General features: G+C 37.2%; 1 protein-coding gene across 1 annotated transcript in view; it reads right to left on the reverse strand.

Annotated features, from left to right (window-relative positions):
• Window positions 1-22,382, reverse strand: part of DNAH3 (dynein, axonemal, heavy chain 3) — a gene marked incomplete at its 5' end in the record, with an annotated part of 48,101 nt that overhangs the window by 23,185 nt on the left and 2,534 nt on the right. The window contains 24 exons of the mRNA XM_009586865.1: window positions 1,087-1,192; window positions 1,271-1,371; window positions 1,974-2,215; window positions 2,771-2,882; window positions 4,144-4,278; window positions 5,131-5,350; window positions 5,766-5,857; window positions 6,586-6,762; window positions 7,937-8,050; window positions 8,331-8,439; window positions 9,818-10,016; window positions 10,450-10,564; window positions 12,442-12,552; window positions 12,857-12,949; window positions 13,986-14,187; window positions 14,907-15,043; window positions 16,198-16,377; window positions 17,697-17,813; window positions 18,367-18,481; window positions 18,909-19,000; window positions 19,313-19,524; window positions 19,806-19,950; window positions 21,638-21,791; window positions 22,352-22,382. The exon at window positions 22,352-22,382 is cut by the window's right edge and continues 93 nt beyond it. Coding sequence (XP_009585160.1) covers window positions 1,087-1,192; window positions 1,271-1,371; window positions 1,974-2,215; window positions 2,771-2,882; window positions 4,144-4,278; window positions 5,131-5,350; window positions 5,766-5,857; window positions 6,586-6,762; window positions 7,937-8,050; window positions 8,331-8,439; window positions 9,818-10,016; window positions 10,450-10,564; window positions 12,442-12,552; window positions 12,857-12,949; window positions 13,986-14,187; window positions 14,907-15,043; window positions 16,198-16,377; window positions 17,697-17,813; window positions 18,367-18,481; window positions 18,909-19,000; window positions 19,313-19,524; window positions 19,806-19,950; window positions 21,638-21,791; window positions 22,352-22,382 — 3,311 coding nt within the window. The remainder of the gene's footprint in view (window positions 1-1,086; window positions 1,193-1,270; window positions 1,372-1,973; window positions 2,216-2,770; window positions 2,883-4,143; window positions 4,279-5,130; window positions 5,351-5,765; window positions 5,858-6,585; window positions 6,763-7,936; window positions 8,051-8,330; window positions 8,440-9,817; window positions 10,017-10,449; window positions 10,565-12,441; window positions 12,553-12,856; window positions 12,950-13,985; window positions 14,188-14,906; window positions 15,044-16,197; window positions 16,378-17,696; window positions 17,814-18,366; window positions 18,482-18,908; window positions 19,001-19,312; window positions 19,525-19,805; window positions 19,951-21,637; window positions 21,792-22,351) is intronic.

Raw genomic sequence — 22,382 nt, forward strand, 5'->3', positions numbered from 1 at the left:
ATCCAGGCAGCAGAGCAGTAGCTCAGCCTAGGGAGACCGCTAGTTTGCTTAGGCATCAACAAAATTATTCAAACAGAAACAAAGATAAGGGCTTCATCCTCCCTTAAAAAGGACAGGGCCCTACTGAGGGCCCAGCACAGATACTGTGCCACAGCAGAAATTCCAGAAAGCTCGAACTTACTGGTACCTGTGGGAATGCTACAGCATGCAGGTAGATAATGACCATGGCTGGTGCTATTTGCTCAATGAACTCAAGCAGGAAAACAGGAGAAGAATCATGACCTAGCCTTTTCCCAGGGACTAGTACTCAAGGAGACGCACTGAAGGGTCAAGCTATCTGCTGGTTAAGGAATAATTATTTTGCTTTGATGAAATAAGAAAACTGTCAACAAAGAGCTCTTCTAGTCTTGGTACTTCTTTTGAATTTTGTCCCAAATTCCTGCAAAAACTCAAAGAGGGTCTTGTCAAATCACAGAAATCAAAGTTTTCTCCAGCTCCAATCCTATTGTGGGCAGATCTTATTCTGATTCTTTTACTAGATTTTAATGACCAATAAAAGGGAATTTTAATTTTGATAAGATTAAAAGCTGATTCCCACCAACACTTTCTTTTATTTGCATCTACACTGAAGATATACTACAATACACAACACAAAGAGCTCTCATTCATGCAAGCAACCTAGTACACGGAAGACTGTAGCAACGATTCATGAGGTGACTTAGGCTTTGAAGATCAAGCTGTTAAGGATAATAATATTATTATAAGTATTTCTCAAGCTAAACTCTAGATGTCTTAGACTGAAGAAGGATGAATCCAAAACATTTTGAGTCTTCCGGTTTTTCTGACATTGTATTTCTAATACTCATGGCATCTCCAGCTCTCAGGCACTTTCCTTCCAACGACATTTGACATTCATCACTACAAAATAATTTACAACAGCCTCTAAGAGTTCTGGGACACTCTAAATCATGGAAGTACTTCAAAAAGTTTTGATTCTGCATACCTGCCTTCAAGTGGGCAAACTGTGAACATCACCTTAAAGTTAATCTTCTAAATTAGACCTATGTAAAAAATTAAGTCTCGCACCAGCTCTCGGTGTTCCTCCTGCAGGTTTGGAGGCAGTGTTTTCATGTAGGAATCCTTCAGCGGCTTCCAACCTAACTGTTGCGGGTCCATATAAATCATACCACACCTGGGAGGAACAAACAACTATGGTACAGAAATAGATGTGCAAGGTGGGACAGTTCAAGTTTGAATGCTTTCACATTACCTGCTGACAGTTGCTGGAGATGCCTCCTCTAAGTCTGCCGGCTCAAAGATTAAACTCATTTTTGAATTCATCTGAATTATTTCACCACTCATCAAGCACAGCTAGAAGAAGAGCATCACATAAACATGATCTAGTCATGTCAGTGCTCATCACCCAGTCAAAGCAATGCCTGTCATAAAATCACTGAACATTCTACTTAGTGTCACTCCTCATTCACTCATTCGTATTCTCACAACACATGATACTTTCTGACCTTGTCTCAACTTTTCCACCTGTTCCTGTAATGGCTTGCAGAGACACAGAGAACAATGCTCTATCTTTAAGTAACTCTGCAAGGAAAAGCAGTTATGACCTGCAGCTTTTTTTTAGTTAATTTATTCAATAAGTAATTTAAGCAAGTTCAGTTTTCAGTTACAGAACTGAGTTTATATATTTCAGTTTCCTAAAAGCGTCAATAAAATAGCCTCAGTGAGCAACCTCATTTCAATACAGTAGGAGCAAGACAAGGCTTCTAATGAGAAGTAACAGCTTGATATCATCTACTAAACCCACTCATATAATTGGGGAAAAAACCCAATGCTTTTAAGCACATCAGCCTTTCCTGAGTCTTACACCTCCTTTGACTAACATGGTAACAATATTGCTACTACTAAAATAAAGTATGTATATTCAAGGACGAAGTTACTGGCAAAAATTAGGCTACCTTTTTATTATCATCCAGCACAGTGTTCATGTTCTCTATCCAAACTGCATCCACTGGGCCATCAAAAATAATCCACTTCCGATCATCTGTGGTAGAAGATGCTTGTTCCCTGAAGGCATTTGCAAGAATTCCATCTGTCCACTCATGGCTTACAGGATCAAAACTGCCATACAACTGTCCTATAGTAATTGCTTTGGGATTAATAACTTTGTATTCAACAGGAAATTCATCCATGGATTTTGCTGTGTAAATAGACAAATAGATGAGCTTGAGAATTTGGTAGGTTAGTTTCATTCAACAACTGAAGTACAGAACAAGAGGATTCCTGAGGATCCTACTTTAGCTGCCCAAGGCAAAAAAAAATCCCAAACATCTGGCAGCTAGGTAGCAGTAAATAAAAAATTCCATTACTTGTACAAGGAAAGTACAAAGTCCTATGTGCAAAATCACATGAGAAAAAGAAAAAACAGAGCAGAATAAGTTTTGTATGTTTATGGGAGCTACTTACAATCTCCCTATCAGAACTAGTTTTTTCAAGAGTATTATGCACAAATACAACGCTTAACAAAATCCATAAAAGCATAAACACATTAGTATATTTTACTATTCCAGTAAATGCAGACAAAAATACTTCCAGACAAATATACCAGACAAAAATATTTCAACGAATAGAAACTTTCCAGTAGAGAAAGCAGAATATAGGACAATTAACAACCTGGGCATATCTCTGCAAAGGAAAAACATTAGTCGTAGAATTAACTTCATTTAATGAGAAGTTTGTGGCTGAACAATGTTACCTGCACACAAATCGCCAAGGGCTCCAGCTAGCACTTTGTATGCACAGGTCTTCCCACTCAAAGGATCTCCAACAATCATGAAACCATGGCGCACCAGCATCATTTCGTATATCTGTATCAGTGACAAGAGACTGACTCTTTCACATAGCACAAAAGCAAGCACTATGTGTATGAAACTAGAGGTATCTCTCCTGCACTCAGACGCGACAGGACAAAATACCAGCCAAGTATCTGCACTCTATTAAGGCTGACCGAAGCGTTAACCCAAATCAGAACGCAGTCACATTATTATGGCAATTCTCACTGATATAATTTAAGAAGTCATTGCCCCCACACATCCTCCTTTCTCCTTGCTAAATGTCATCCCTCAGCTGTGTAACAGCATCATTGTACAGGGTGTGAGTACACTAACCAGACACTGCACATCACAGCCCAGTGTAAAAGCCTAAACTGAAATCAATGGTTACCAATGAAGCTAACACAAAGGGATTGAAACTACAGTTCTGAGGATCTGTCCTATGACCAGTCCCACAGAGGCTGACTTTGGACTGCAAGAGTGATGACTTCTTCAGTCACCCCACAAGATCTTGCCAGAACTCAAGTCAAAGCCTTCAAACAGAACACCTTCAAATAGACCTGTAAGAAGAACTCCTAAGAAGATTTTTTTTTTTTAATCTCAGGTTAAGGCTGATATTTTCTGGTTTAGCTTAAATTCCTAACCAATTTAAATTTATTTAAATTAAAAATAAAGCATGGTTTGCAAAGCAGCATAAGCCAAGTCTGAACATAAGCCATAAAGTCTGAACTGCTGTTGGAAGGGCCCCTGATGATCCTGCCCCAGGCCACGCATTTTTGCCCTTGCCATTACACCGTCACCAGGTTGCACTACTCACAAGAAAAAAAATTAATCATTCTTTAATAGGTCACTAATACTAGTAAACGGGAGACAATAGGAGCACAGATCTGGAGATGAAGCATAAGCAAGAGTGAGAAATGTCACCTCTTTCAAGATTTCTGAAGGAGACTGTGAGCAGAACTGGGAACAGAGCCTGACTCTCAGTCCAGAGTTCTGTTCACTAGGCTACACCACCTCAGCTAGTAACAGATTCAGTTTAATTTTCTATCCTGAACCATAAGACCTACGATGTGGCTGCACACGTTAGCTCCTTCACAGGCTCGCTGAATTAAGAAATCACTATGAGCAGAGCAGGCTTTTACTCCATGATTTTTACCAAGTAAATATACGCTGTTTGTAACATTCTATTAATTGATCGTGGAAACTATTAGCTATTCATTCATGACACAGAGAGTGAATAAAGAGTGTTTCTGCTCTCACACTTTTCTTCCCCAAAAGTAAGTATGTGAAAACAAACCTGAATGATTTTTCCAATGAACCATGGAACTGGTTGAAGATCCATTTTTTTTATATTTTCAGTTAGTGCCTTGACAAACAGGTCATAGTCTGGTGTAGGAAGAACCACTCCAGGAAACAGGTCAGATATGATGCCCTGTTAAGGAAAGACAGAATAGAACACTCTTTAAACACAGATTACAAAAAGGGAAAATTCCCAAAGCATAAAAATCTACAAGTAAAACAATATTCATATACATAACAGGAGCTTAAGAGGAAATGTCCTCAGCTGGACAAAACTAACTTCTAGGCAAACTGTAGCCATGAAAGTATTCTGTATGCATGAGACAGAAATGAGTGCCTGCACTTTTCATACACATGCTGATACTGTAAAAGGAAGCTTAACCTTCTGCAAATTTGTCCCAAAAAGTATTACAGGAAAGGATGTGAAAGTGGCTGAAAGAATTTCAGTGATTAAATAGAAGGGTATGTGTTCTGAAATTTCAGAGCAATGACTCTATGCATGCTTGTACCCTAGCTTTTAGGTCTTTAATATTGATTACTACGTAGCTTAACATAGTCTTTATTTTCTATTAAAATAAAGCATGCAAAAGCATGCATGCAAACAGAAACTTCATCATTTTCATTCTGACTTCAAATTTCTAATTGACCGTAATTTAGTTGTCCACATCTCTTTTGCAGCACAAAGCCAGAATGCAAACTTCAAAGAATGGTTTCCACAAATGAAACAGCACAAAGTGACTTTTAGGAAGATATCTTATAAAACATTTCATAGAATAACTTAAAAGGCACCACTGAAAGTTTGTTTGTCAAAATAATACTAACAGAACCAAAGAGTGCATCCAGATTAGTGGACTGAAATAACTCTACACTAATATGGCAGCATCTAGATCAAACTGTTCTAAATCAAGATAATGACCTGTTTCTGTAGGTTCTTATAATGGACCTCATCATCACAAAACTTAAACACACCGGCCTGATAGCTTACCTGAAACAATGGTACATCCTGTGCCAAGAATTTGGCCAAGTTAATATCCAGCAAAGCCCGAAGTAACAATACACTTTCATCTTCAGTTGCGTACTTCAGTTTTAAGTTTCCTGCTGCTGTCAGGACAGATTTAACAGCACGCATTCCATAATCATAGTGATGCTGAGATGACAGCTGCTCAGAGCACAAACGGTAAGTGGCAACAATTTTCTGGGCAAGACTGTGGATATTAAAATATCACATGTAGAATGAAAATATCTCACCACGCAAGGAAAATAATTTAAGTACCTATATACACAAAGTAACTTCGGTGATTATCAGACGTATCAGCTGATAAGAAGGCTCAAAACACCTAGGAAGCAAAACTGTAGATTATGCCATGCCAGAGAACATGTGCGCCATTTCTGTTTGATATTATGACACATTTCCCAAATGATCCTATGTAGAGATGCATAGCCGTCAACATGATGTGGTAAATGAGAATTGATGATAAAGCAGGAGATTAAGAAGTACTTTCTGGAAAAACAGAACACAGACAGCCTTCCAGAATTATATGCCTCAAACACACATATATGCCTTATAGACGGATGAGGTAGATCAGACTCAACTGAGATGGAAAATTCAGCATGTCTTACCTCCGAGAGTCCAAAAATCCCATTGAATAAAGTGAAATTTCTCCAATCAAAGCATAATCTGGAACCATCATGGCAACTGTTCGGAACAGTGCCTGTAAGAAAAAAAGTAAGATATAAGCTTAGACTATGGAATATAGTAACAACTTGTGCTTGTTTTGTAAGAATAGTACTCTCCATAAATTCATGAACTTCTATACTCTGTATTCCATTTTCATGACTTTAGGAATCATCTGAAATCTATGAGATTGCATTAGAATTGTTACTAGAACTGTGATCTTATCAAGAGGTTCAAGAGGTCTGTGCTAAGCACTGTAGGAACAAATGTTTAGAAAGAGTCAGTATCCTAAAGAACTATTAATGGAGGAAAAGGCAGGTGTCATTCATCCCACTTTCATAATAGAAACTAGCACATGGTGTGGTTAACGTCATGCAAAAAATTGTGGCAAAGCTAGGAAAAGAACTAGGACCATATCAGTCTCTCTGCAGTGTCTCAGCAACTTGCAAAGTTATAATAAATTTAAATTGGGATTTGGATAGCCAAGCCATTGTAAACCAGGAGAATTTCCACTTAGAGAGAGCACACTTAAAGCTGTGAACTGGTATCAGTATGATTAGACTGAGACCTTTCATCTGTGCATTTTGCACAATCCTAAACGCAGGATTTTGTTAGCTTAGCAAAAGCCTAGCAGCAGCACAGCAGAATACACTTGAATGGGTTATCAGTGTATTATGTGATTGCTGCCTTCCTTTTCTTATTACAATAGACCAGAAGTTGCAAATTCTGTTTAATTTCTACAAGAAATCAGGATTCCAGATTTACCTTCAGATTATCAGGCAGCTCTGCCCGTCCAGCATACCCAGGATTCATTGTGATAAACACAGCACATGCAGGATTAAGAGAGATCTCTGTCCCTTCAAAGATGAATGTTTTGAGTTTGCGAATAATAGCTTGCTGTATGCTAAGTATTTGTTGGGCAACTACAGATAATACTTCAACCTAATACAGACAGAACAGATTGGAAAACATAAGACACTTAGAGACAATATAAAATGTTTCTGTTTATGTATTTTGATGGCTATATTTGCATTCCTCCAGGTGTAAGTCACCCGTGTCTGATAACTGAGCCTAAATATTATCTATTGAAGCGATCCTCTGAAAGTTAGTGCCACCATTCCCTATTCAATCAATGTAGACAGATCAACAGAGGCTTCTAAAAGCCTCCAAAGGGAGTATCATCTGCCTGAATGTAGACATCTAAGTTAGGTGGACACGAACTCCCTCTGGAGGCCTCACAAAGCACTTCTCTTTCACCTCAGACGACATAAAGAATTTAGGCTCTTCAGAAAGACTGATTCACTCAATGCCCCAAATTGATTGTAAACGTAAAGAATGGGTAAAAGGCAGCCTAGGGCCAATCCTCAGTGCTTGAAAGTATCAAGGTAACAGAATATTGGAAAATGAGAATGCTAGCACTTGAATTCTTTAAAAAAACAGTTACAGCAGACAAATGGAGAAATTAAGGTGTTAAGGATACCAAAACATACAAAATAGACCTTCATGGAATTTTCACATTTACTAGTATTTACTTAAATCTAAATCCACAAAAATAACAATAAAACTTATCCAAAGTCATTAGTTACCAAATTAAACAACAACAACAACAACAACAACAACATCATCATCGTCATCATCGTCAGAGTAAAACCAAGCAGGGGATTAGATGTGTCTGGTTACACAGCTAGTTAACCAGGTCACTCAGTTAGTGACACTCAGCTAGTCATCACAGGAAGTCCCCTCTGGGATTTGTCTGTCTTGTGCCGAACATAGATAAATGCAGCCCCACAGCTGCAGCTTGGTTTCTCAAGGAAAAGAGAAGTACAGTTCTTTGCCAACAAATGAGTGTCACATACAAAAGAGGAAATTGCACAGGAACATTTTTTTCAGCTAAAATAACCCAGAACACAACACTTCTGCAACACAGCACAGGTAGGCACGGGCTCCTACAGCAGGCAGCTGAGTACCTATTTCTTGTCAGTGATTATCGAAACAAAGAGGCTATACCACAAATAAAAGTAGAAAATTGGCAATAACGCTCTCATGTCTAAATCTAAAACTTCTTGTGTCTTAAATTAAAACTTTATCATTTTATTTGTCTGAGTTAAAACGTTACCTCAATTCTGTTGAACTCATCAAAGCAGGACCATGCACCAGATTGTGCCAGCCCCTTAAAGAACTTGCCCATTGCCTTGTAATCGAGACCATCGGAGCAATTAAAGACCACACACTACAACAAAAACACAAAGAGAACATCTCTCAGTATTAACACAAAGTCCACTATAAAATTCTTAGCATCTAAAATGGGAAGGGATTATTATTACTAATTTTGGATGACAACACTAGGATGCCATATAGACACAGTCCTAAACGTCTGCTTCTTACCAATTATTTCTGTCAATAAAGAATAGGTACAGAACAAGCAGTACTTGCTTAAGAATGGCATTTCAAGAAATATCTACAAATCTAAACATAAACAATACAAACAAAAAAAGTTTGTATTTTGGTACCTGCTTAGCTAGTGCTTTTGCTAGATCTTTTGTTGTTTCTGTTTTGCCAGTCCCAGCAGGTCCTTCTGGAGCACCACCAAGATTTAATTTCAAGGCACCCATTAATGTCCTACATAAACAAGAACACAGGCATTAGAAATCTTTAATGGCAGATTGTTTCTGAAGGGATGGATAAGTATTTTCCTATACGGGTTCCCCTAGAAACAATTTACTTGTTCCCTACTGACTTTGCAGCTTGCCCTAAAAAAACAGTATTGTCTCATAACCAATTCCCAACTCACATGCACCCACTTGGCCTACAAGGAATGTCAAGGCTTTTTACTACTTGCATCTACCCTGTATATCCTCAGTTACACAGGCAAATGCACAGTGCCATAAGCAAAATGGCAAAGTTTGCAAAAACACACATTTTCATCAAGTGGCACTCCTCGTGACAAGAACTTGAAGCTTTATAAATGAAGTCAATCTTTAGAAATGGCTGAGAAAGCACAAAGGTTGTTTCATAAACCTGGGAATCACATTGCTCTCCAAGTGATTTTCATACTAAAAATGAGATCTCCGTTAACACTGGAGTGATCTGATTATTTTACAAAAGCCTCATTCAAATGCTTTGCCACCAAAAGCAGTTGTTAAGTTCTGCTAATAGAGTCTGCTTGCTCATTGCTTGCACTGAAACTACATCTGGCACAGCTGACTGCATAGTCTTAGTTCAGATTGAGCTAATGCTAATGATAACAACCCTAGTTCACAGCTAATGCACCAGCCACATGACTCTCAACACCACTGCGAATGCCAGAAGATTAAGCATTTGCCAGCATAGGCATTAACATAGGCACTTTACTACAAGTGCCTTCTATACAATGGTAAGTTTACAGCTCAGTGCTGAAGTAAATATTCACATCCTCACCATGTATTTGCCTGGAGATACTATACAGAAAGTTCTTTAAACCTTAGACCTAAAGTTATCTGCTGAGATGACCTGTCTCTCCAGGGTTCACCAGAAATGAAATGAAATACCAAACGCCCTTGAATACTTCAACCTCGGGGGATGAAGTATTTCATTTCAACCTCTTGCAAGGAAGTGGAGGAACAGGAAGCTAACTGCATTCAAATATCTGTGAAGGGCTCTATAATTACCTCATTTATTTTACAGGCAGGCATACCCTACCTGTATGTCTTATTTCAAAGAAGTTAATTGACTAGTGCTTCTCTAGAGTTCCTCACAGTTCCAGTACCATGAGCTGTCAGCTTTATTCAGAAGCACATTCTTGGATACAACAGAGACTACTACTCCACTGGTGTAGAAACCTATACATTGTAAATACTTCACCATATTTGGGCAAAAAAGATATATAAGATTTGCCTCCAAAACCTGCAGGAAAATCTTAGCTGCTGAAGTTCCTGCTATTATTAACTATAACAAATTCAAGTAAATATAGATTCATCCAAAAAAATGAAAACATTATTCATAGACAACATGGCTTTACCTGTAACATCGATCTGTTAGTGGGGTTATAACCAGACGTAGAGAATTGCCCAGATACTCATAACCGTATTTGGCTTCTGTGGTAATCATTCGCACCATTACATCCTCCTCTTCCCAGTAGTATCTCAGCTGAGAAATCCACTGGAAGTCATTCAGATCTGTGATTTTGTCTTCAACCAATTTTGCAACCACATCACGAGCTGCAGAGTAAGAGGCAGATTATTTGAAAAATCTAAACACTTCTACTACGTTAGTTTACTTAAAATAATGTATAAGTAAATTAACATAAGTATGTATAAGTAAATTAACATTGACTTATAGCTATGTAAGAGTAAATCAACATTTAGAGTAGTAGGCTGGCTTTCATGTTAGAAAGGAATCTGCATCTGTTTTGCATACGGAATCAGCTTAATTTGATCTAGATTCCAGTGCCTGTTCTAAGTAGATGGGAGATCTACTTATAGAGCAGATGGGAGTTGTGCAGGACTGAGCAATCTCCATTTGCCCAAAGACACTGTGCAATAACTCTGTAAAGGTTGTTTAAAGTTAGCTGCCTCTTCCAAAGAGTTCACCCAATTAACGATAGCAGCACTGCCCCAGATGTAACAAGAGTACCAGCAACTGCACATTTACCATGCACATCAATGACAGTAAGAGCTCCAAGTGTCAGTCGGGCTCCACTGGACAGCTCTCCTCTCACTAACTCAACAATCTCCCCAATTTGTACATTGCTCTTCTCCAAGAAATCCTGTCACAGAAGCAGAACACAGGCATTAACGTAACGCTGTAGCTAGCAGTTACTAAGCTCCCATGGGTGCAGTCATTGGAGACAGCCCTTCCAAGAAAACATAACAATGGAAGTCCTGGCACTACACAAACATTCATATACTGGCATTTTATTTTACTATGAACACTTCAAAAAGCTTCATGGCCTGAAAATAGTGTAAGCAGAAGTCTTATCTTTCTTCCTAATAAAAATGACAAAATTCTACGATAGGAGATTAGCAGATTCTCTCTGTTGGGTAAATTTGGATTAGATTTCTTCTGTAAATTAGTAGTAAATTGTAAATTAATAAAACTAACAGAAATCTAAGATTCTCCTAACTTTACTATAAACATTTTAAATTATTTTCTCATTATTAAATGAGAAACTTTAATGAAATGAAAGATTAATGAAGTTTTCATTAATGACCTAGACAACAGGACAGAGTGCACCCTCAGCAAGTCTGCAGATGACCCAAAACTGGGAGGAGTGGTTGATAGACCAGATGGGTGTGCTGCCATTCAGAGGGACCTCAACAGACTGGAGAAATAGGCAGACAGGAACCTCATGAAATTCAACAGAGGGGAAAGTCCTGTATCTGGGAAGGAATAACCCCATGTGCCAGTACGCACTGGTGGCCAACCAGCTGGAAAGCAGCTCTGCAGAACAGGACCTGGATGCTGGTGGACACCAGGCCAAACATAAGCCATCAATGTGCCCTTGAGGCAAAGAAGAGCAACAGCATCCTTGGCTGCATTAGGAAGAACATTACCAGCAGGTCAAGGGAGGTGATCCTTCCCCTCTAATCAGCACTGCTGACACCGCATCTGGAGTGCTGTGTCAGTTTTCGGCTCCCCCACAGAAGACAGGCATGGGCACACGGGAGCAAGTCCATTAGCAACCTGGTTTAGTTGGCCCTGCTTTAAACAAGGGTTGGACTACATGATGTCCAGAGGTCCCTTATATTCTGTGATTCACTGTTCTGTTATTCCTTCTCATTTTTCTTAATCTATTCAGGATATTTTCTTCGAAAGCAATAAATATTTTCAGTTCTGACTGTTGTGACTGGATATGTGGAATAAGATCTTCAACTGGTATTAAAAAACACAGGTAAGTTAAACCTAAGATACTCAGTAAGGATACAGAAACAAAGAGCTAACATTAAAATTTAGTATTTGGTGTAAAGTTTATTAAAACTTTACTATTTCCACATTGTAAAAGCAGCCCAAACACTCTCTTGACAGAATTAATCCAAATGAATCCTCATTCACCTAGCTCAATTTGGATCAGACAAAAGCCCACTGAATTAATCAGAAATTATTTCCATTATTGAGCATGCATTTGATCAGCCTTAGTGAAGTGATACTTAAAACCGTTGTGATGACAGAGGCACTACAAACACATAAGGAAAGTCTCTCGTATGAAATAACAAACTTGGCTGCTGCACCTTTATCACCAGGAGAATTTAGCAATAATCAGACAAATAACTGCGCTATTCTGTAAGGAGAGATTTCTGCCTGCACATTTCCCTGGAGCTTCACGTGTAAAGACAGGCGTTAGAAATAAAAATACATAATTGTTTAACAATAGTCTATCATTTCTTGTTTGGTACTTTTATTTACACCAGTATCACTTGTAAAAAAAAAGTAATACAATTCCCTTCAGGGGGACTTCTCCTGATATACATCAAAGTAAATGAGAACAAGCCCCTGCTAAGACAAAAAAGGAAACAGAAAATAAAGCACGCTGCATGAGTAAACTGTAGTATGTTGTTGACTGCAGATCTTCTTTGCTAGAAGAAGCTTCTTATTACTAAGCACTAAACTCTGATTAATTAATAGAAAGGTAGAAGAAAATCTTACTAGTAAAGTTCCTTTCCTTATAGCCTCAGACACTTCTTCTGTCCAGTAAATGGATGAAACACAAATAACCACCTGTCCAGGCCACTGAAGTACCCATGTTTTTCGAGGAACCTTAAACAAAAAAATCCATTCCAGACACAGAAAATATAAACACATTGGATTATGGCACTGATAACAATTACTTTCCCCAAATTTCTTTTGTCTCACGCTGTAAATAAATGAGAATCAGCATGGAAAGTTTTGATACTTTTTCTTCAAGAAATTCAGAGTTAAAACTTCAAAGTGGTACTACCGAGCAAGGAGAGCTGGATTCCACTTAGCTTCAAACATATTACCCTGGTTAAGAATTTGAGCAACCTGTTCATGTACAGTTGCTTGTGAAATCTATTTTATACTATAATTCAGGAACAATTACCTTGATATATCCTCTTATGCCATCTTGAAGAACTTGTCTTATACTGGCCAGCATCATTTCCTCTACTTGCAAAAGCCATTTTTCTACCATGCCCTTCAAACAAGAAAAACAGTTAAGAGTCAATAAACATTTCCTGATTATATTCCTCTTAAAAGACAAATTCTGTGAAATGTATTAAGCTTAAATATGCTTTCTTCTGATCTAGATGTGGTATATAGGAGAAAAAAAAAGGTCGAAATCTCCCAAATTCTGACAACCACTACTGCAGTTTAACACTGTCTGAAGGCAGGTAAATCAAGCTAACTCTAAAGACAATACAGCTGAAGAAACAACTGGATATGTTTCATATAAGCATAAATGAAAAATGCAGATCACAGCTTGCATGGTCAGGGCATGTTTTGTTCCTGGAGGATTAAGGGAAAAGGGGTATCTGTAACTCACAACATGCCCCACCTTTCATGTCTTTTTGGTTACCATATAGCAATTCAGCTCTGTATCTTCACATTCAGAAGAGCAGAAAAAGCTGGAACTGAGATACTTTTCAAAACTTATAAACTTGAAGACCATGACAGTGGAATTGTGCCAACCTAATTTTAATTTAAACAATATTGTAATTATCTTATATTCACAGTGTACCATTATACCTTAAAGTTTAATTTTTATTGTAAATCACTACTAGTTTTAGCAACAGCCAAAAGAGTGTGAGTTACTCCTTGCATATACCAATGGGAGGCATTATTAGTGTGGGAGTAGAGCAAAAGAGATCCTGTAGTTTAAGATCAATCATGCCTTTCCTTTGTCTTCCTGCCATTCTCTACACCGGCTCTGCTCCTCTCCTGCCTTCTACAGCCACTGAATAACACAGGTCTAATAAGCCTAATAAAACAGTATTCAAACGGTACTCTTGCCCTTGTAGGACCTTGCGTGCAAAGAAGGCAGACTGCTTCTTTACTTGCCTAGATGCTACTCTTTCTACTCAGCCCCCTTTTGAACTAATGCTCTGACTCTTCACTGCCAGTCATTCACACCTAAACACCTTTCATGATCTGATCCTAAATGTTTTAAACCTCATTCCCCAAAAAACATACTTTAGGCAAAGTACTAATTTAATATCATGTAGTAAAATTACTTTTGCATTCGCTGGATAGATTTTATCTATGAAAGGAACAACTTCTTTCTCTGAACTGATCATGCCTACGATCTCCAGATCTTCTGTGAACTCCAGTTTAGCAATTCCTTCAAAACACTTCTTTAAATGTGGCTGTACTCGAAGGGGATCTTTTGTTTCAGACAGTATTTCAAGCAGCTCATCATTAGACAGGAAAAAGAATCTGTTAGAAAAATACAATTAATGAACATGCACTTTCCAAACATGAAAACTGTCATTAATAATCTACTATATGCAAGATAAATTGAATTGAGTTTATTGTTGCTTAGGACACTAGTGTAACAGAGGGGAAATTATTATCTCAAATCCCTTTTCTTAAGCAATTTTTAACATTATAAAACTCACCACACCTGTTTTTTTCAGAATTTCAATATGACCACCCTTTTATGCAAAGGAAGAAAGAAGCGTTCTCAAACTCACGCAGGAAAGACCAGGTATATCTTTGCAGCCAATAAAGACCTTGTAAAAACATATATGATTATGAGGAACAGGATTCTATAACTCTATGTATCACACACCTCTGCACAACTAGAGAGGGTAGGGCAGAGACAGGGTAGGGCAGAGACATAATTGCAAATCAGCCATGGGAAAGTAGCAAGTTCCTTCAAAAATGCCCTGTAAGTGATAATGTGTTTCTAACCATAAGTTTACACTGTGCTAAGACAGATTTTGCTCCCTCACCTCTGCGTGTCCCTGGCATTGCAAATTTAACTGGAGCTGAGGAAAATGAATGATGTCTGGAAAAAAGAACAAGTTTTCATTTTTTGTTGCATAGGACTGACCCACATGTGTTTATAAAATGAGACCTTCCAGTTCAGTAGAAATGGTTTGAAAAAACTTTTGGCTTTTTGTCTTTAACTTAGGCCTGTTTAATTAATTTACCTTGGGAAAAATAATCTTTTCTTCTCCAAGTAAGTATTCAACCCTTTCTGAATGTCTTCTAAGAGAGTATTTGCTTCCTGAAGTTTGTCTAACATCATGGGTTGTTCAGTTGCTACAAGTACCTTTGGGTCTTTCACCTTTATAAAAACAAATACACAGCAGAAATTGCTAAAAGTTGCAATATGTTTGTACATTAAAATTGTTACCATCAATCACATATGTTGCAGGAGGCTAAAAAGCTAGATATTCTTCTCTGTTGTGTGCCTTCATGTTATTAAATATGTATGTATTATTTGATAGTTCTGCTTTTTCAGACTGTCAGTTTTACCAATTTGAACTTTACAGCCAATAATGCAACAAGGAAATATCCACCAGAATTAAAATCTTCGGCACTTGCTCCTGTGTCTGGGCTTGCTACATTTTTTTCCATTCACAGAGCTACAGTACATGACAATTATTCTCTGTTCTTGCCATCTAGGTTGCATTTCTTCTTTCTGATAACATTCTTCTTAACTTGGAGATACACCGATTTCAGAACAGGTTTCATCATTCTGAGTCTGAGCTGTTAGACGGGTCTCAACTTCTATTTCGTTACACTGATCATTTCAACATCTTTATCACACAATCACACACTCCCAAGGCTTTTGACAAACATCTCAGCTCACACTACCACTAAGTATCTGGCCTCTTACCCAATTTCTTAGTTATAGGGAACCGAACAGGATACCCAATTGTATTTACTATCCCCATTATTTTATCCTGACACACTACCACCTCAGTATGTATTCACCAAGTTTTGACTAACCATGCCACCACATATTAGAGAGCAATCATATGAAAATAAAGCCATTTAGTTGCTCTAATAATGTGTAAGCCTTAAAAGCCTAACTCAAAATCTAACTGCATCCAGAGAAGGCTTTCTACAGACTGTAGAACAGTGAACTCTGAAGCAGATCCTGAAAGCACAAATCATTCATCTTTCTACCTAATTCTGATCATTGAACCATGCAAAAGCCAGAAAATTTAGAATTAAAATGTTACAAGCTCTAACTCATCCTGCAATATCCAGCCTTTACAGAAGTCTCAAAGCAATAATGACATAATCTACCACTTTTACTGCAAGACTAGATTTTGATGGGCTTTAGTAAAGGATTTTCCAGTCCGTATTATACCTTCTTGTGACTTAAACACAAACATTAACTCCAGAAAAGCTAGTATATCTTCACAATAGTAATAATCATGTTACCAGATGTGTATAAAAATACATGATATATTAAATGCAAGCACTTACCACTTGTGCCATAATGTCCTTCCAGTATGTATCCACAACCCCAAACTTTCTGCCCTCTTCAGGCATTTGAGCTATAATGTCTTCTGAACTAAAAATTGGTTCCAAATACAACCATGTTGCCTGACATTTTAACCAGCTGTCCAGAATATCTTGCATTAAACACAGCTTATCTTCCCAAGCCTGTAATGAAAACATTTAATATTTGAGCAAAATTATATCAAGAATTAATCTACACTCTACACTGAGGAATCAAAGAACATGAGTTCCTCGGCTTCAAAGAAAAAAAAACAAAACCCAAAAATCACAAACAATTGAACAATTTTAGAAGAGGGAGAAGGTTTATTTAAAAAGAAAAAACCAAACACTAATAAACATCGGAGTATTTCTTATAAACAATAGATGTATTCTTTCACTAGCACTTTTTACAACAAATTGTGGGAGAACTGCTTAAGAAGTGCAGAGATGACTAGCATGCCAATCCAGAATCTCTTCTTTTAATTCTACTTGTGTACTCTCTATCTTATCATCAATGAAAGGATAAAAGCTTACCAAGGTATTCAGCAGACTGAACAAATGTCAATTCACAGGCCCTATATACAGACTGAAGTGGGTTCAATCTTTGCCCCCCACCCCCCCAAAAAAAGCTATTTCATGCAACTCTAGCAGTACAAATTGGTTTTAAAACCAGGGAAAGATTCTTTTTGAATAAAGAATTTCGGATATTGTCGCTTTTGTGACTTTGACAGCCTACAGTGTAAGGGATATGCATGGGAATGTACTGCAGGGAGAAAACACAGCCAGCCTGTATTATCCATTACTCTGCAAGAGGTACATGGAGATCATTAAGATAGCTCTATATTAATCATTCCCTTTCATTTCACCAGCTCTAATGGAAAGCAGAACTCAGCTTTACCTACAATTTAGCTGAAGTACACAGAAAAGGACAGAATCTAGGTTTTAGCATTGCTTACAAATCATCACTATTAGGTCAGAAAAAGTGGTATTAAATACTGATAGGAAATAAGTCTCTGCTTTCTGCATAATCTTCCTATTAGAAATTCATCATCTTTAACAAAGATCACATCTTTACAAAATAGTAGGACAGCTAACAAAAGAGACTTTGAAACCCTTAATGGATCATGCCAATACCAGAGGATTATAAATAAATTATCTCTCACAACTGACAGATCTATGTCTTTTTACACAATGCAGCAGGATTTGTTTAAATCAACTGACCCACTCCCAAGACATTCAACCAAAATCCCATGCTTATAATGACTAGATTAGCAATGCAATTACAATTTCTTTAGCTGTAAAGCAAGCTTTGCATACCTTTGTCTGGAAATCATTAATTCAAAGCTCTTGAAGAAAAATATGAATGTGTGTTCTTAGAAACAGTTAAAAACTATATAACTTCTTATCATGCCAAAATACCTTAAAGCACTTGGGGAAAGCATATTATGAGACATGCAAGCTCAATCAAACCAGCTTTTCCTTACCCGGCATTCAGCTTCTATTGGTTTGATGAAGGGAGAGCCACACATTGTCTGTGTCTTAACAATGTGATCATCCAGCAAAAGCTGGATGTCATCAATTGCTGACAGGATGCTGGTGTTCTGTAAATACATCATATTTTGATAAGGCAAATAGCAGTTGCTTTATTTCACCACGCTTCAACCTCACCCACATTCAGCTTCCTCTTTGCCCCTTCTCTATGATAGTTGAAGGTAAAGTAGCAAGGCATTGAGAAAGCCTGCAACATGTTTGAAGATATCTCTCCAGTGTACATCTGTTTCAAAAGTCAAGAGACAGATTGGTTTGTGAATGGGAAGCTAGCCAGGGATGCTAGTGAGTTCTGACTCAATCTTGTTTCTTCTGGGCAAGTTAAAATTGCACTACTGTCCAGCTTTCCATACAATGCTGCAGAAGCTCTCAGGCTTACAGATTTGTTAGGATGAATATGTTGAGATCACAAGTTATCCAGATACTAAGGTCCAAATATAAGGATATATAGTAATGGAGACATTTGCCCAGGCTCTGGGGTATGATACCACTTTCCATCATGCCACAATGAATCAGCAGTAACTTCCCTCTAATATTTCTCAACTGGTATTCAGAATCGAAGTAATTCTTTTCAACAATATATATATTGATTTGGTGTTTACTCACAGTATCCCTGTATTTCACCAGACCGAACTGCATATTGACCCACTCTAACTTCATTTTCTCTATTGATTTCTCTAAGGAATACTCCTTACTTGCAGCTGCTCCAATAGTTTCCAGCCTAAATTGAAATGAAACATGTATTTGAAATGCTTTTTGCAACATAGCTGAAGAGTTAAAAAAAGCAGTTGTAGGTAGAGTTGCACATCAGACTACCTTTCATATGGATTTGTTAATAGACTCTTATTTCAGGGAATATTTTTGCAATTTCAGGCTCACCAAGTTAGAGATATTAATATTAATTTGGAGATAAATACAGACAGAAAATTCTGATTGTGCAAATTAAGTGGTTTAGGACTCTGGTTTTTGGTGCATTTGTGCTACAAGAACAACTGACAGTTCCATCCATAGCTTGATAAAATACAGCTGATTTTACAGCAGGGTCTAACAGCACACAAAAAACCCCAAACAAACTAATATTTGGTATCTGACATATGAAATACAGTGATTGTCTAAAAAGAAAAAAGACAATAGAGTAAGCTTCTTACTGATCAGTATATTTTGAGAGTCCAAATTCCAATATGTTTTTAAGAGTAGTAGTTTCGTCAGGTCTGATCTCACATCCCACAATTTCACTAATCTGAAAATAAAGTAAGAAATAAAATCTATTATCAAGATGCATGTTTGTAACAGACTTCTCAAACAGCAAGAAATAAATGCTAAAGAAGTATTAATGCAATGCCCCTATTTGCTTTTCCACCATAAATTATTAATTCAGGGAAACTCCTACCTGTACCGTTACAAATTTTAAACCTGGATCTATCATGTCACAGGATAAAGGATCTTCTTATTGTGAAATACAGAACTATTACTATATTTCACAATATGGAAAATATGGAGTAGTAAACTGAAATGTCAGTTTCTCTGATAGACTAGTCAGAGTTTAAAGTACCTGCTCCCAATGTCTCTCCTTCATTCCACGATTGCAGGCAATTGACAGGACAGGAAGATGCTGTTTAAATTTATCAAGCTTATATTTCATAGTTTCTGCTAAGCGTCTAGGCCCAGCCAAATCTGGAAAACTCTTACTGAGCTTGTACATAGTCCTCCACATATTTCCAATTTCTTCAGTAATTTCATCAGCATTCAACTTCTGGAGAGATCCTGAATACAACAGTATTAAAAAAGCACAGCAGACACATCAGCACAAGGAGATTGCCAGGGTGGTTTATTTACAGGTATTTATAATCATTCTGCTTTAACTGGAAATCAATTGTGTTACAAAAAATAATCTTAATGCAAAATCCAAGTCAATAACTGTATTTCACACTGCTTAACAGCATTTATTTCTTCAAAATTATTTTCTCACAACTAATCAACCCTTTCAGCTTCTACTTAACTAACTGAAAATGATACGTTTCATCAAATGAACACCAAAGGCTCACCATTCATCCATTCCTCAGAGTTGGTATGGAAATTATATGCTGTTACCCAAAGTTGCTCAAAGGGTTGTTTGTTTGCAATGATAGTTTGCAGTAGAGGAAATTGACTCTTCTCCCGCCCAAGTAACTCCTCTTCTTTATTAATAGCCTTTAAGAGGAGAGGGGGAAAAAAAAAAAAAAAATTATTTCCATCAAAAATTCCTACTGTTGTTTAAACTTTTAAATAGGTAATATTGAATACAATTTTTTTACATGTCAAAGCCAGCCAGATTTGCAGATTTAGGCCTGTGGATTTTAGGTAAATAAGGTAACTGTACTCTTGAAAATTCCCCTAGTTATTTGTTGGTATCTTTTACTACTCAAATAATTTTAAAAATCTATATCTATTTTATAAATAGATAAGGCATCATGGCATTCAGTGAAACCAAGGCTCACAAGTTACCAACTCACTTTGAAGCCTCAGGAGCTTGTAAGCTCCTCAGTCACACACGCTTACAGGAATTTTTTTTACCTGTGATTATTTTTTTCTATTACAGAAACAGCTGGGAGCTCCAGCCAAAACAGGTACTAATTGCTGTGCTCATTCATGGTACAATATTGTCTTTGTCCAAAAGACCTTATAGTATAAACCAGTGTGCAAAGATTTAGATTAAAAAAAGAGTATTGCCTTCTTCATTTTGCAAGAAAGGAGGTGAAGCAGAGAGAAATGCTGTCTGAAATGCAGACACTGAATTCAGACTGAGTCCCAAGTCTGTGCTTTTACAACGCCGACAGACCTTTCACAAAACTTTTAATCATTCAATGTGAGATGCAGGCAGAGAAACTTAAAGGTCCACATTCTAAGATAATTTTTAACTTCACGTATTCACTAAGCTGATTGTCATGTCATTTAAATTGTGTGGATACACTCCTCATTGTGATCACGTATTAAGAAATTTAAACTTAATTACTTATTCTGATCTACCTATAACAACATATCAGTGTTAACTCACACTAATTAAATATACTAGATGCCTTTAAATCAGATTAAGAGTGTTGGTATGTAGGACTAGCAATTTATCTAAATCCTAAACTCATTTAATTGGTTCAATTTTCTGTTTTGAGCAGGACTTAATTAAAATCTTGATCCTTAAGGCTCCATATATGCAGAAATCTCATTGTCTCACTGTGATTTAGAAGATTGATTAAGCCTCACAATGCCTGTGAGATCTCTCAAAGGTAACCATTCTCATTTCCCAGCAGAGGCAAAGCTAAGACAAACTGTTCAACCTAGTCTCACACAGTACACTGGATGGAGAGCCCTGAACAGAATCTTGGTCTTCAGTTTCCTTCTAGTATCTGAAACGTCCCTTTCTGTGATATAACACATATTTAATGCCTATAGGCAACTTCTGGAAATGGTACAAACAGTTGAAAAACATTTGGTTTTAATTAGAGGCAAGCAGAGGGACTGAAAACACAGCTCCAGCAGCACAAACCACAGTTCAGGGAAAATGCCATCTCCCTAACGTTCTGCTCCTGCCAACTCTGCCAGAAGAATTCTGTTTTCCGTGGATAACAACCTGCTACTACTGCTTGGAAACACTGAAATTCAGTATTTCAATTTAAAAAAATCCCGAAGCTTTTTTCCCCAAAAATACACTCTTCAACTCAGCAATAAGGACAACTCAGCATACAGGGACCAGAACATATTTGCCACGTTTGTGAATTTGGAAACTTTAAAGCCATCTTGACAATATATGGCCAGAACGCTGAAAAAAAACAGGGACAGGAACCAAACTTTTGCTCATCCAGCATATTGCAACCCACTCCATACTTCACTAATAAATACTAACCTCGAATTCTGTCAGTGCATTATCTAGATTCTTATTTAACTCTTTAAATTTCTCAGCGTTGTTCTTCATTTCTTCTACGGTCATGACATCCCGCTTTTTGTAGCTTTCTACTTCTCTATTATAACCTTCAAGAGTTTCCTCGAACTGAGAACACCTGAGATAAAGATAGCTAAGGTAATATGATGTTCTGTTTCTTTCCTTTTCAGGTTTCAATTATTTTATTAATTATAACAGGCACTGTCAAATGAAATCTGATCTTAATACTAGTGTAAAGTAAATACAGATGCCAGTGAAAACCCATTAACCAGTTATATCAATACTATGCAGTTCACAGGATTGTAATTCAAAGTTCATTTTCAAATTGATTTAGTTCACTCACTTTTACTACCTGGAGAAAATAAAGGAAGAGTGAAAACAATGTAACAAAATTATGTGTAATGCTGTACTAAGCAACATAACAAGATAAAATTATGAATATTCTAGCAACATCCTTCATTCCTCCTTTCAGAGCTATTTAAGTATAGGAATATTCTAATCCACCCTCATCAACAGTATTTTTCTGAGCTCTCCATTATACTGTAAACCAGGTTTCTTCCTTACTTTCTCAGCTCCCTTCCAAGTTTTACTTCTTTGACATTATCTCCCTTTTACTGATGATGAGATTTTTGTTTTCTTTAAAAATGCCCAGTGAAAGAAAATGTCTTAACACCATACCTTTCAAGCAAAACCGTCTCTGCATGATTCC

The sequence above is a fragment of the Fulmarus glacialis genome, unplaced genomic scaffold, assembly GCF_000690835.1.
Source record: "Fulmarus glacialis isolate BGI_N327 unplaced genomic scaffold, ASM69083v1 scaffold2281, whole genome shotgun sequence".
Classification (NCBI taxonomy): domain Eukaryota; kingdom Metazoa; phylum Chordata; class Aves; order Procellariiformes; family Procellariidae; genus Fulmarus; species Fulmarus glacialis.